This window comes from Grampus griseus (assembly GCF_964374135.1).
Source record: "Grampus griseus genome assembly, chromosome: 18".
Classification (NCBI taxonomy): domain Eukaryota; kingdom Metazoa; phylum Chordata; class Mammalia; order Artiodactyla; family Delphinidae; genus Grampus; species Grampus griseus.
The window spans coordinates 10,419,783-10,434,501 of record NC_139012.1 but is presented as its reverse complement, the minus strand read 5'-3'; the positions used below and the strand labels follow the sequence as shown (position 1 = coordinate 10,434,501).

The window sequence follows — 14,719 nt, the reverse complement described above, 5'->3', positions numbered from 1 at the left end:
AGACACAGGTAAAATAACATATTACTTTCTAAAGTGTGTTAGACAAAATGTGTATGACCAAGGTTTAGGGTAACACCAGGGACAGAGCAAGGCCTTGCAAAGGAGCAAGTGAGGGTCTTTCTGTCTAGGCGGCAAGGACTGGGCAGTCGGAGGTCAGTTCAGCCACGCCGGCCGCCAGGGTTGCAGCATCATCTCAGCAGCATCCTTAAACCCGCGTCTATTCTCCCAAACGGGCTTTCACAAGGAACACCCTGCAGAACACTCTGGCTGGAAAGGGAATGTGGGTGGTCCAACGTGAAGTTGAAACCACCAGTCACATAGCAAGAATAGCTCCCTCTTCAATTCACCTTCCTTTCTTCCAGTTCAGTTGAGACAAAGTCTCCGTTTGGTGGTGGTTTGGGGTCACCCCCCAATACCTTCCAATCTCCCTTTGAGGCTAACTGAGGGTTCACCCTCAGGCTCAGAGCCTGAGCCAGTAGTAGTACCTACCTGAGATTTAGTAAAATTATTCTATTTTCATTTACCTTATATTTCTAGTAAAGATAGCATGTTTCTACTTTAATTACCATTTGTGTTTAAAATCTATTTAAAGAAATATATCAAGTGAATAATAAGTAGTATCTAGATGTGGCCAAAAAAAAAAATCCATAAGGGTATGACATAAATGTCTGGAGTTGGGGAAACTGCTCTCTAGACGTAATCTGCTCTTAAACTACAGGGCCCGTGGAACAGGTGATGCAGAGAGAGAATCGGCACGAGAGGCGATGTTCACCACTGAAAAACATCACTTTTGGAAATTAAACGGCAATAGGCATCATAAATGCTAATGGATTTTCATGATCCTTCGAGTTTCATTCAATAATCACTAGACTAAAATTACTGCCGTGTATGTATACATGTATACAATGTTTCATAGTTATAAATTACCTTCTTGTGCATTTCTTTCTTAGCACCATCTCCATTTTACAGAAGAATAAACTGAGGAGTGGTTAAGTGATGGCTCTTGGGTAAAAGGGCTGCTCGGATTAAAAAGGTGCCCCATTATCACCTGGATGTAATGAGAATGCTCACATCGAAGTCTCAAAATAGATTCCGGAAGCCTGAACATTTCAGAACCGAACGTGGGATGTGTTCCATCATTTCACAGTGGTTCACTGGGCACTTACAAATGCCCAGTGGTTGGGGAGGGGTGGAGCAGCAATGGAGACACGAAAATGGGACTTAAGACTCCGGCCTCAAGGAGCCTCCAGGCTCACTAAGGACATTGACCAGGAGTTAGTGATAATCTACAACAGCAAATGCCTAGGTGGAAAGGGAGGTGCACAGACCACAGACACCTGTCCTGATGGGGACGGTGGCCCAGCTGCAAGGTCTGCTTGCCCCACCCCTGCAAGTCACCACCACGTCACCTCTTCGTCCAAGCGTCCCCGCCCAGTGCCCAAAGTTCAGTTCCTTATTTCAGATTTCATCCTCTGTTTTCCTATCTTAGGCTCAGCACCCTGGCCTAGACAGTTAGGATGCAAAATGTGTAGAGAAACAGGAAACCCATTTCTCCACTCTGCTTTATGGAGTATTTTCTACTTTATCTGGAAAAAAAAACCATACAAAACACCACTGTGAACTGGAACCCAAATCAACCCCAGGTCCTGTCACCTTACTAGGAATTCCAGTTTATAAGCTGTGGGATGATAGAAAAATCAGCACATGATCACATAAGCTGCATCTCAAAGATGGTCACTGGACACTCCCACCCCGTTCCAGGCTGACAGATGGCTGGAAAGTCATTAGAAAGGAACCCACACACCTCACCTCCCTCTCCTCTACACAAGTAGGTCTGTAAAAAATAAAACGAAACCCCTCAAAAGGTTATCTGGGGGCAAAATCTAGAAATTCAAAAATGTATTCTGATGCTATTAAACTCCCTGATTATTCAATTCAAAAAGGATAGAAATGCATGAGACATCTTACTACTGTATTGTTACAGAAAATTATACCGATAATGATATCTAATGAGCCGAACAGGAGAAGTATGAATTAATCACTACTATTAGGCCAAGTGTGATCAAAATCAGATATGGCCGCTGATTCAAAAAGGAAATATTTCTCTCATGAAAGGACGAAGACACAGCTTCTAAAAGTGTGTTTTCTGTAACATCTGTGCTAGGAAGCCGGGATGCTGGTTAGAATGCATACTCCCTGACCTTACCCAACGGAGCCATGGGGAGAAATACGGGCATCCGTATTCTCACGGGCTCCCTCGGTGGTTCTGATACACAAAACTAAAATCTGAGATCAGTGCTATTAGGAACAGAGTCCCCTTCAATATCCAGGGAGTTACGTGCCTTCTGATTCAAGGTCTACTCCTGGCCCACCCTGGGACCCCAGTTAGTTAGAGGCCTGATGCAATATCTTGTGGTTTTCGTTGGTCAGAAACTTCTAGGGCTTTGCAGATGACCTGTAACTTCCTGTAGGTGAGGAAAAACCTGGAAGCAGCGAGAACCCATCCTATATTCTCCACGGGCTGGTACTCTTTTTGTGCAGAAGAGGACGAGCCCCAGCACCAGGGACAGAATCATAGCTCCATGCCAGGAGCTGGGGCATCTGCTAGGATTTTTTTGGCTTCTCCTCCCCTCCCACGTTTGAGCAATGCTGGTGAATTCTGACCAGAAAGCATGTGGAGTCTGAGTCCACAAATTCACCTCTTGCACAGCTTCTCAAAGCAAACTGACTGAGCCACACTGGTACGCAGCTACCACTAGTTGGGCCGAATTCTGAATTTAACTGGGCAGACGTTACATCGATGGTTCCTGTCAGATGCTGGCATTCACTGCAAGAAATCACGGCCTGCAGTTCACACACCTTGTATTTCTGGGACTTTCCCAGCACGTTTGCCAAGGAGAACATCAGAGAGTGGTCATTAGGTATTAATTCCAGTGCCTCTCTTCCCACAGCTTCGGCTTGGGCTAAATTACCTGTGAATGAACAATGGAAAACTTAAAAAACATGTTCGCGTTGTACTAGTATTTTAGTCTCTCTAATTAACAGGGCTTATGTGCATTACGTACAATGATTATGAATAAACTACTTAAGAATATCAATGTAGAACATGTAATACACACACACATACACAACACTCAACACACACACACGACCTATCAGTTGCAAAGCCACTGCAGTCCAGCACAATTCTGACATACCAACAGCTTTTGATTGAATTCTGTCAAAGCATGTAAAATCTAATTTCAATTTCCCCCAGATACCAGTTATACCCAAATCGGAGAAAACAAGTCTGCAGAGTAAGAATATCACAGCAACAGTTTAATAACTGAATGTTTATAGTATTGAAGCTCACATGCTACACTTTCATTAGGAACAAGATGTGTATCTCCCTCCACACTGAGTAGATGGCTTACTAGCTTTAAATTCTGCCAAATGAAAACTATCATTTCCTATGGGATGGCTGGATTTTTAAAAGTAGGGGAACGGAGAAACTTCTAATTGATTGAGTCTCGCACGGGCTAAGAAACCAGGTCACCAAATTTATTACCATTATATCGAAAATAAGAATCTCTGAGTGTAGGTTTGAGAGCACCTCCTTTGAGTACCATCCATGAACTTTAGAGCATGGACCTAGCACCATCCATTTCATAAGCCCAGAAATGGATGGTACCTGCTCCAGGTACCTCCAGCATCCTAGATGATGGCCATTGCCAGATGACAGGCTTCAGGAGAAATGAGATGTTAGTGCACACCTGCCCCCATTACTCAACACCAACTCTAAGCGAAGGGTCATCTTCCCAAACATTCATATTGCAATATGTCAAAGGAAACTCCATATTCTAGAAGTACACACATATTTGTCATGTAAAATATTGAACCCCATATTAATTAAAAACAAACAAACAAAACTCTAACACACACTAGGGAAAAAAAAAAAGCACAAGCATCTGTTTCCTAATTATCCAACGGCACTATACTATGGACTGACTGAATCGCTTCTCCACACCTGTGTTATCAAGGAGGATGATCATGTTGTTCCAGGCCAGGCTGTGCTCTGGCTTCAGCACAGTAGCATTCCTCCACGCGTTCAGCGCATCAACGTGACGATTTAGATCTGCGTACTGAACAGAAAGCAGGGACACCCCCAATCAATATTCCAGTTCTTTTTTGTGCTTTCTTTCTACAAGATATAACCATACCAAACCCGAAACCAAACCGAACCGAACTTGTATTTATCGAGCTTCTAATTTTTCATATTAACTCATTTAGCCTCCAAACAATCTCAGTGAAGGAGAGAACTATCCCCGTTTTACAGATGAAGTAAATAACTGAGGCACAGAGAAAGGAAGTAACGTGCCCACAGTGCCATATCTAGAAATGGGAGAGCAGGGACTGAGACCAGGTGGTCTAGCTCCTGAGCCTACAACCTTTTTTTTTTTTTTTTTTGCGGTATGCGGGCCTCACACTGTTGTGGCCTCTCCTGTTGCGGAGCACAGGCTCCGGACGCGCAGGCTCAGCGGCCATGGCTCACAGACCCAGCCGCTCCGCGGCATGTGGGATCTCCCCGGACAAGGACACGAACCCGTGTCCCCTGCATCGGCAGGCAGACTCTCAACCACTGCGCCACCAGGGGAGCCCAAGCCTACAACCTTTTAACTACAACCCATAATTTAGTGATTCCAGGTGTCAAAGCATGTTTCAGACTACTTCAGAGAGGTTAAGGAAAAAACCTAATCCTTAGTATTTTTCCAGAAAGACTTCACATAGTCTATCTTTGATAAGGTATTATTTAAAATGGTCAACAAAATATTTAATGTGATTAAAAGCTCTATGTGCCAAATTCACCTTGTGAAGAATGGTCTTCCTGCCTACATCTAAGCTTCCTATAAAACTGTGAGTACATCAGACATACTTTATGAACTGGTTGGAAAAGTCTTAAGCAGTAAATGTAAACGTCTTTGCCAGTTTGGAGCCTGTTTGCCTCCTTCAGGAAGGAGAGAATGATCTGTTGCTTTCTTTTGAGAGGGAATGTTAACATCGACAACAGAATATGAAATGGCTGGCTGTCAATCCGCATAGTTAATAAAAGCACGCAGAGGGGGAAAGTGATGGATTGTTTAACAGGTGACCCTCTTGCCCTCTTTAACTCTGTTCAAATGCACATCTCATCTGAATGAACACAGTTCCCTTAACTCTGCAAAAAAGTACACAAGATTACAATTTATCAGAGTTTAAGGCTATTTCCTTATTTACTGTCAAGTCTGTCTTTTCATTAGACAACAGAAACATTGTGACTTGCCCCATGACCCCACACACAGCAAACAGGTGGCACAGTACGCAAGAAAAAGAAAGGTTTAAGGAATTACAGAAACATTTGTGAATATCCATTTGCTAAAGATGTCGGAATTTCCCAAGAGACTCAGAGACTCCAGTTACAATACTTTAGCCCTTAAATGAGGAAACATGTAAAGTTCAAAGACTTAAAATAATTTAGGATGCCCAATTATACCAACATTTAATTCTCTTTATACTTGATGTTCCATTGATTTCTCAGCCAGTTCTCTCCAGCAAGTGACAGGCAATTGAGTCACGTGGAGACGATCTGCGGTGACATGCTTTCAAAGGCACCCAGGAAAACCAACATAACTTCGTTTACACAACAAAAACATTCTTTACATATTTTATTATTTTTCATTACTATTTATTGAAGAACAACCCCAGCCTGAACCAGGTAACACTCCTATTCTGCCTTGAACTTTACCTTTTATACCATCTATACAAAGTGAACAAGCACTTTAAGGGAAACAGAGAAAAATGGTGATTTAGAAAGAACTACCCATTCTGAAAGTGGACGGGTAATAAGCATGTTATTTACCTATTAGTCCTATGCTCAACCTTCTATGCTCTGCAAACTACATTTCCCATGGTGCTTTGCTACTTGGCCCCCGGTCAAGTCTCTCTGCCAATAGAAGTCACAGGTGATGATCAGATAGTTGGAAGACGGAGTAGCGCTTTCCCTCCATTCTCGCTCTCTCCTTCCTTGTCCTTGGCAGTGTCTCTACAGTGGCCATGTCCCCTCCCTCCACAGTCCCTGGGCTGGACTTTGGTCCTTCTGTCACAATCTCAGCCTTCAGGTGATGGTAGCTCCTGAGATGTGGTGCCTTCTATGAGCTCTTAAATTCTGGTGGCATCACTTCATTCCATGTGCTCCCCTAACCCTACAGGGTTTCCTTTTACTCTCTGAGTTAATGTCACCTTTCCATGTGTGTTCTTCCAACAACTGTCTAACCCATTCCTTGTATTGAATCTTCTCTATTTAAAATACTTAGCATGGGGACTTCCCTGGTGGTCCAGTGGGTAAGACCCTGTGCTCCCAATTCAGGGGGCTGGGGTTCGATCACTGGTTGGGGAACTAGATCCCGCATGCATGCATGCTGCAACTAAGAGTCTGCATGCCGCAACTAAAGATCCTGCATGCCACAACTAAGACCCAGTGCAACCAAAATAAATAAATATTTTTTTATAAAGAGAGAGATTATTTAAAAAAAAATACTTAGCATGGTTTTGGTTTTCCTGAATGGATCCTGCCTGATGCAATTAGTCCTTGCAAAATGAACTGTCTCCAGTCACTATTACCGTAATTTTCTAATGTTAGTAATGTGTCCCAAATAATCCAGCTCTTCCCAATTTCCTACGGCACAAGAGAAGTTCATTATAGTCCCTTCTTTCCTGTATCCAGAAATCAAAACACATTTCTGTCTCCCACTACTGAAGAGTGACTAAGGAAGGTTTTTTCAAAAAGGAAACCCTTCAGTTATTAAGTTCCTATTATTTGTCGATATAAAAATATACTGGTTGAGCTGTTGAAGATTAAGCTCTTAATGCTTTTAAGCTGTCAAGCAGGCAAAGGCTGGATAATTAAACAACAAAGGAGAGCAAAATCTTTAAATAACCAAGAACAGTTGGCAGGAGGGAACACAGAAAGATTACTTTACGGTAGCATAATTAGTAAACAGTACACAGAGAACAGTACAAGGTCTCAATATAGTCAGTACTACAGATGATCTTCTAAGTGAGAGTGGGGATGAGTTCCAGGGCCTGGAGCACATGTTAAAATCTTCTATTTTGCATTCTATCTTCCTTTCTTTGGACGTAACTTGGCTCATTTAGCATTAATTCTCAATTTTCCAAACCCCAAGGAATTGCAGTGACAGGCAGCTACTGGGGGAAGGAAGAAGACCGCTAAGTATTAGAGCTTTAAAGTATAACTGAGGGCTCCAGGCAGATACACTCACTTCACAAACAATACCCTGAAAAAAGAGCTGCCTCCAAAAAAGAAAAAGAAAAAAGAATGAAAGAAGATTTCGTGTGGATCTCAAGTATAATATGTCACGCAAGTCCTAGTGTAGACAGTAAATAGAAACAGTAATCCCTGCAATAACCACCGATGCAAGTATTTGGATAATACCCAGTTTGTTCCCAGATCCCATTCTCACTTCATTAACTTTGCAAGGACCCACCCTGCTCTGTGTGTGACTGGATTTTCTGGTCTCTACTGGTATGATTACAGTGGAGTTTTACTGTCTCTCCCCTACTCCAAGAAAACAAGATAGAGGACCCAAAAATGCCACCCCAAATATACCATTTTGGCATAAAGATTATTGCACTGAAGGCATTTGAGAGTCAACAGATGCAGAAAGCAGCTTTGCTGGAGCTTCCTGATCTGACTAAAAGCAGAAACTTCTGAGAAAGGAGGAGGGCCTCCCCTCCTGGGGAAGTTTTATGGCTATGGAGAAGACGAACCTACACAAACACACCTCACTTCATTATATATGTGAGGTTTCCCCCATATATTAAACTTCCCACAGTTCGTCAGCTTGGAAGCCTGAAACCTCTTTCTTTGTCTTGTCATTTCTCCACAAATGTATAGTTCTCTGCTAAGATGCTACATAAGCCCAAGTTCTAACCATCCCTTTGAGTTACCCCATTTGTCTGCCCACTGCACACGGTAATAAACTGTTTTTCTCGTTATCACCTCCATCACCTCACAGAACTACCATTTTGTGGGTGTGCGCTTATTTTCTTTATTAAGGAAAGCAAGAGTTTTAATAATTAAGCTGTGCGTCCTCATGGAGGCCATTCAGAAATGATGACAAAATCTATTTCACTATCATTAGCAATATATGCTTTCAGTTTTTTTTAAATTAATTAATTAATTTTATTTTTGGCTGCGTTGGGTCTCTGTTGCTGCCCATGGGCTTTCTCTAGTTGAGGCGTGCAGGGCTGCTCTTCGTTGCGGTGCGCGGGCTTCTCACTGCGGTGGTTTCTCTTGTTGCGGAGCATGGGCTCAGTAGTTGTGGCGCACGGGCTTAGCTGCTCTGCAGCATGTTGGATCTTCCCGGACCAGGGCTCGAACCCGTGTCCCCTGCACTGGCAGGCGGATTCTTAACCACTGTGACACCAGGGAAGCCCCACGCTTTCAGATTTTAAGATTATTGAACTTACTGTATGAGCTACTGCTGTATTATTTATTTGAAGAAAGAAACTATATTTTTAAAAAAAAAGTCAAGAGCAATAACAGCTTTATAAATATCCTGTTAGTAACCAAAAAGAGCAAGTCTCTACAGAACACATTATGTTCTATTTCCATTGAATAATCTCAAAGCCCTTTTGTGGGCTCCTGAGCTTTCTTTTATGGGGGGATAGTTACCTGTAAAAATGCAGGAACAGTCCCTTGAGGCAGCAGAAGAGGAAAACTCAGAAGTCACATTATGGGTTTGCTTTTTTTAAATTTGTTTTTATTCAATTGGTGTTTTAAAAACAGAGAGACCAATGTTTACCAGGAAGTAACCCCTTGGAATACTGTTTAACAGGGCACAAAGGGACTTTTAAAAATTGTAATTTATTCCTTAGTTTAACCTGTTGCCTTTATGATCTCTTAAACTTGGCTAACTCAAGTTGGCTTGCTCTCTAATTAGAGCTAAAAAAAAACTACATGTGAGGAAATCAAATAGCTACCTTCAACTGAGATAAAAGTATGTGAAAGAGCTTCATAAGATGTAGAGGGTTAGAATGGGTGTCGCTCTTCTCACTTTATTATAAAGAAGGAAACAAAACCAAGCTTTTCTGCCGCAGCCACAGGGCACCATGTGCTTACCAAACGCCCGAGGTTGTAGTAACAATCTGGGTACTTCCTCCTGTGCTTGATCGCCGTTCGGTAACTTTGCTCGGCCGCCTGGAACCGTTTCAGGCTGTTTTGCACGATGCCTAAATTCATCCACGCGGCAGCAAAGTCTGGCCTGGAAGATAAACAAGGAAAAGAAAGGCTCAGCTCCCAGAACGCTGGAGCGCATTTCCACGCCGTGAGCATGATTATAAAACAACGCTTACTGTATCTGTACAGCCAAAGACAGCAGCTCCTCTGCTTCCTGGAGCTCATTCCTTTCTTTTAAGATATTTCCCAGATTATTCATGGCATGAACATACTTCGGATTTAATCTGGAAGTGGAGAGAGAAACCAAGCCTGTAGTCTTCACTAAACTCAGGAATTGGCAAATTTATCTTAAAGTTGGGGTCCTTGTGGGGACAGGTTTTTAACGTTAGAAAGTTAAAATAAGACATGTGTACTGTAAAGACAGCATTTCTTCTGTGAGACAGGATGCTTGCAGTACCTCACAGCTTCCCGGTAATATCTAATGGCAGCTGTCTGATTGCCTTTATCAGCCAGGTTTTTGCCCACATTGTAGTGAACCTGAAAAGACAGAGAAAAATTGGCCATCAGCTGCCAGACTTCTTTGTTCAGAGCTGAGATGCCTACCATACCTTCTAAACGAAAGCAAAAGATAATGGTATTAAAAAACAAGCCCCTACCAGAACTTCAGCTAAACCCCTACAGAGGCTGGGCCGAGCTTGCTGGTGCTTTAGTGCCCTGCCCTGTAAGAAAAGATTCAAGGAAAGGGAGGTGACAAGCAGATGGTAACACTAAAGTGTGACAGCGGAATACTGGCTAAAGAACTCAACAGAGAAAACTGGGAAGTTAGGAAGCTGGGCTGGTTTTACTGTGAAACCCTGACGCCCCCTCCTTCTCACACACCTGCACCCACTAGGGCTGAGCTGCAAAGTCCAACCACACATGCATGGGAGGAAACAGTGACGATTCTGTACTTTAAACAAATACAGCACTTTCTTGTATGACACCTTTCTTCTGTAGCAATACTAGCATTCCACTTTACACTAATCAAATCCTCCCTCCCTTATTCCTTTAGGTAATGAGTGCACCCCAGGCACCATGTCGGCAGCTACAGATACAATGGTGGGCAAACCATTCAGACCCCTGCCTCCTGAGCCCTGGATGGGAGTCAAATGCCCTCATTAGTAAATGTGTCACTCGAAGGGGCCGGGGCGCTGGAGGAAGGTGAGTCTGAGGACGGCACCTGGTTGAGTGTCAGGAAGGCTGTCCTATAAAAGGCCTTCCAGCAGAGACCTGAACAGGGGTCATCCGGTAAAGGGGCTGCAGTGGAGCAAGTGTCCCAGGTGGAGCAGCAAGGGGCAGGGTCCCTGGCCTAGAGGAAGCCTGGTACATTTGGCTGAGCAGCTACAGGCAGCCTGGCGTCGCTGAGTGCAGACAGCAGGGGTGACCAGGCTACACAGGGAACCCCGAGAGGTGTTGGGTACCGTTTAGTCTTTGCCCCAAGAGAAGTGGGAGGCCAGGGCGGGGTCTGTTAAGTGCCTGAGTTTCCTAGGGCTGCGGTAACAAAGGACCACAAGCTGGGGGCTTAGAGACAACAGAAATGTATTCCCCCGTAGTTCTGGAGGCCAAAATTAGCAGCAGCAAGGCTGGTTCCCACTGGAGGCTCTGAGGAAAACGTCCACGCGTCTCTCATCTTCCGACCGTGGCCGGCCAGTCCTGGTGTACCTTGCTCTGTGGCTGCAGCGCTCGAATCTCTGCCTCTGTCTTCACGTGGCCCTCTCCCCGCCGTGTGTCCATGTCTCTGCTCTCTCTTATAAGGACACCAGTCATAGTGGATTAAGGGTCCACCCTATTCCAGTATAACCTCATCTTAACTTACATCTGAATGACATCTGCAAGGACCCCCCTTCCTAAATAAACAGGGCTTAGGATTTGAACACATCTTGGGGGCGGGGGGGGGGGCAATTCAACCCATAACAAAAGCCAGGGGTAGGAGGGTGGCAGAGGGTCAGAATCAGATTTAGGTTTATGTAAAATAAGTCACACTGGGAAACTCACGTGAGTCAGGAGAAAGCCAATGCTGGGGGTCCAGGGAGAGCCTGTAGCTGCAGCCCCAAGAACGAGGATGGCGGACGGAGCTGGGTGGTGGTGAACAAGTGGGGGCACCTGAGGAACACTGAAGAAGCAAAGAGCCCAGGGCAGCAGAACTAAATGGACCCATGAGGACTATTACCAGAAGTATTTACTGATCATCAAACGCTCCTCTTGGAGGCTTACAACGTAAAGGCCAACAGCAATCTCAGAGGAGATGATGCTACAGAAAAGTCATTCAACTGGGAGTGTGCAGCGTGACTAATAATAACTAACAGCAGTGGCTGGCACGTACTGAGGGACTGCTTTGGCACCATTAAGTGTCTTGCCCTAGGTTGTGGTACTAGATTTGAACCCAGGCTCCAAAGCCTGTGTTTCTTCTCACTATATCACACCCATTTATTACGGTGCTGGGGGAAAATGGGGCCAGGCTGCTCAAGACAATTTCTAGACCCACTCATTTACCCCATGTATTATTTTTTAAGGTAAAATAATGTTACTTTTGGGTGTTAAGGGTTGCACTGTGACCCCAAAATTCATATGTTGAAGTCCTAGACCCCAGCACCCCAGAATGTGACTGTATTGAAAGATGGGGGTCTTTAAAGAGGTCATTAAGTTGAAATGAGGCTCTTTGAGGCCTTAATCCAATATGACTGATGGTCTTATAAGAGAAGGAAATTTGGACACACAGAGAACACCAGAGATGCCTCCACACAGATGAAAGGCCGTGTGAGGACACAGCAAGAAGGTGGCCATCTGCAAGCCAAGGAGAGAGGCCTCAGGAGAAACCAGCTCTTCTGATGCCTTGATCCTGGACTTCCGGCCTCCAGAACTGGGAGAAAATAAAATTCTGTTGTTTAAGCCACCCAGTCCATTGTATTTTCTTATGGCAGCCCTAGCAGACTGATACATGGTGAATTACAATAATGGTTTGAGCACAATCAAGTAGCATTATATCTGAACATTCAAAACCCCTTTTAAAAGAATAATCACATTCTGCCTTATCAATCTTAACCTACAGTGATAGCACGTCTTCAAAAATACTGATATTTCTGGAAGGGTATAGAGCACTGTGACATTCTTTAAGCACATATGTAACAGAGATTTTTTTTTTTTAATAAGTTTATTTATTTATTTTTGGCTGTGTTGGGTCCTTGTTGCTGCACCCGGGCTTTCTCTAGTTGCAGTGAGCAGGGGCTACTCTTCGTTGCAGTGAGGTGGCTTCTCTTATTGCAGAGCACGGGCTCTAGATGCACCGGCTTCAGTAGTTGTGGCACGTGGGTTCAGCAGTTGTGGCTCACAGGCTCTAGAGCGCAGGCTCAGTAGTTGTGGCTCGCAGGCTCTAGAGCGCAGGCTCAGGAGTTGTGGCACACGGGCTTAGCTGCTCCGCGGCATGTGGGATCTTCCCAGACCAGGGCTCAAACCCGTGTCCCCTGCATTGGCAGGCGGATTCTTATCCACTGCGCCACCAGGGAAGCCCGAGATTTGTTTTTTAACTGCCAATTTTAAACTCTATACATCTATTTTTACCTCATCGGACAAAAGGAATCACAAACGGGGAAATCACAGGTGACAGAAATGTATAATATTGCGCAGCACACTCCGTATAATTTAAACTTCCTAAACCAAATTATTGTCCATCTGTAGGTGTTACCATCTTTATGTTATAGCTTGCAGGAGACTAGTTAATGCTATGGCTTGATGGTGGGTTTTGAAAAGTGGGCTCGAAGTGGATTGATTTTGTGCCTCCCCCAGCCCCAGTCTGGAAGTGTTTACCCACTCCCTCACGCCCCACACACAAAGGGACCGAATCTGGAGACTCCAACCTGTGAGTGAGGACGTATGTGCCTGCAGTCCCCAGAATACAAACACAGCTTCTATGCAGACTTCAACACAGCTCCTGCCTCTTCCGCCCCTGAGCTCCTGCTGCTTTCCTTTGTTATGGGGAAATTTTGTTTTCTCAATAAAAAGCTCAGACAAAGAGCTGAACTGCCCTCTGCAGTAGAGCCGCTGTTCTGTTAGACCCGACGCCACGGACCAGGAGATCAGGGGAGGGCGGAGGGTTGCTTTGCAAAATCAGACTGCAGTGAATTCAATGGAACTAGTTAAAAACTGGACAGCCCCCTAGAAGACAAGCTGTCCATAATTAAGACTGGTAAACAGGCCAGCCTTATCCTATGCGTGACATGGAGGGAAGTATTTGAATAGAAAACAGCTGCCTAGATAACCCATTGTGAAAAACCAAAGCAAACCTCTACGAAACAGTTTACCTGAACTAGAGTTTAAAGAATGAGTGATTTTTGTTCCCCCGGAAATGTAAAGGATTGAAGAAGCCTATTTATCCTTGAACTTTCCCTCCTGCCTTTGTGATTCATACGCTGAGGCAACGAACCAGCACAGAAGCCACAGAGAAAACCCACCGTTGCAACCCAAGGATATGTAAATGCAAACGAGGTGAAAGCATCCATAGGGAAGGAGGTACATTCAACAGCAATGCTAAAACCAGTTTCTTTCAAATTTCCTGTTAAAACTTCATGTTAAACTTAAAAATGTTTTAAACACATAAAAATCCTATAACCCATCCTGGCTCATCCTTAAGGAAATACCTCATTGTGGTATATGATCCCTTTCGTTGTTAAAAGAATTTAGAATTGTATCCCAGGTTTGACACAAAGTGTCACACACTTTCAAGCCTTGAAAACTAAGAATGGCTGCAAATACAATCAGATACTTGGTGTCTCATCCATAGTAGGAATTTAATTTCTATTGTCTCAATTCAGTCACTAATACCGAGTTCCTACCATATGCAAGGGACTGTGGGTAATTCAAATGCAGACCAGGCACAGCACTGAGTCTCATTTGTAAATCTGGGCCTAATTGACAGCCAGGTGCCAATTGCTTACTTAATAGTCAGTGAATGTAAGGTGGAAATGAGTGCAGAAAAATGTATCTCCTGCAATAGAGTTGAATGAAACCAGTGTCTTTCTAAATGAGATCTCTTCCCTGAAATCAACCTAGCTCCCCCACTCCCAAAAAGGGAAGTAAAGAGAACTTTATTATACTTCAGTTTATAGTGGGAAGTAAAAAGAAAAAAAAAGAAACCTATCTTGCTCATACTGAATGGCATCACTGAAAAATGTTCTTGGAAAGGCTTATCACTACTGGGTCCATTCTGAAGATGAGGTCTTGTATGTATGTTGTAAATTTAAAAGAGAAAACCACACACACAGACATATGATTATGTGCATGACCATCTGCACACCCCCTGTGTTTTCTAGCCTGTAACATATGAAATCATAAGGCAGACGTATAGGCTCAAACATCACATATGTCCCATACTCCCTCATTTACTAGGGTAACCTGGGCACAGCACTATACCAGGCCTCTATCTACCATCTAAGTTACTAACTTAGATAAAGTCAGCTCCATCTTTCCATG

At 43.9% G+C, this 14,719-nt stretch overlaps 1 protein-coding gene across 1 annotated transcript in view; it reads right to left on the bottom strand.

Annotated features, from left to right (window-relative positions):
- Positions 1-14,719, bottom strand: part of TMTC4 (transmembrane O-mannosyltransferase targeting cadherins 4) — a 61,618-nt gene that overhangs the window by 4,941 nt on the left and 41,958 nt on the right. Inside the window, exons 12-16 of the mRNA XM_082676013.1 lie at positions 9,672-9,751; positions 9,391-9,498; positions 9,158-9,299; positions 4,007-4,121; positions 2,860-2,972 (exon numbers count right to left, since the gene is read on the bottom strand). Of these exons, the coding sequence (XP_082532139.1) occupies positions 2,860-2,972; positions 4,007-4,121; positions 9,158-9,299; positions 9,391-9,498; positions 9,672-9,751 (558 nt within the window). The remainder of the gene's footprint in view (positions 1-2,859; positions 2,973-4,006; positions 4,122-9,157; positions 9,300-9,390; positions 9,499-9,671; positions 9,752-14,719) is intronic.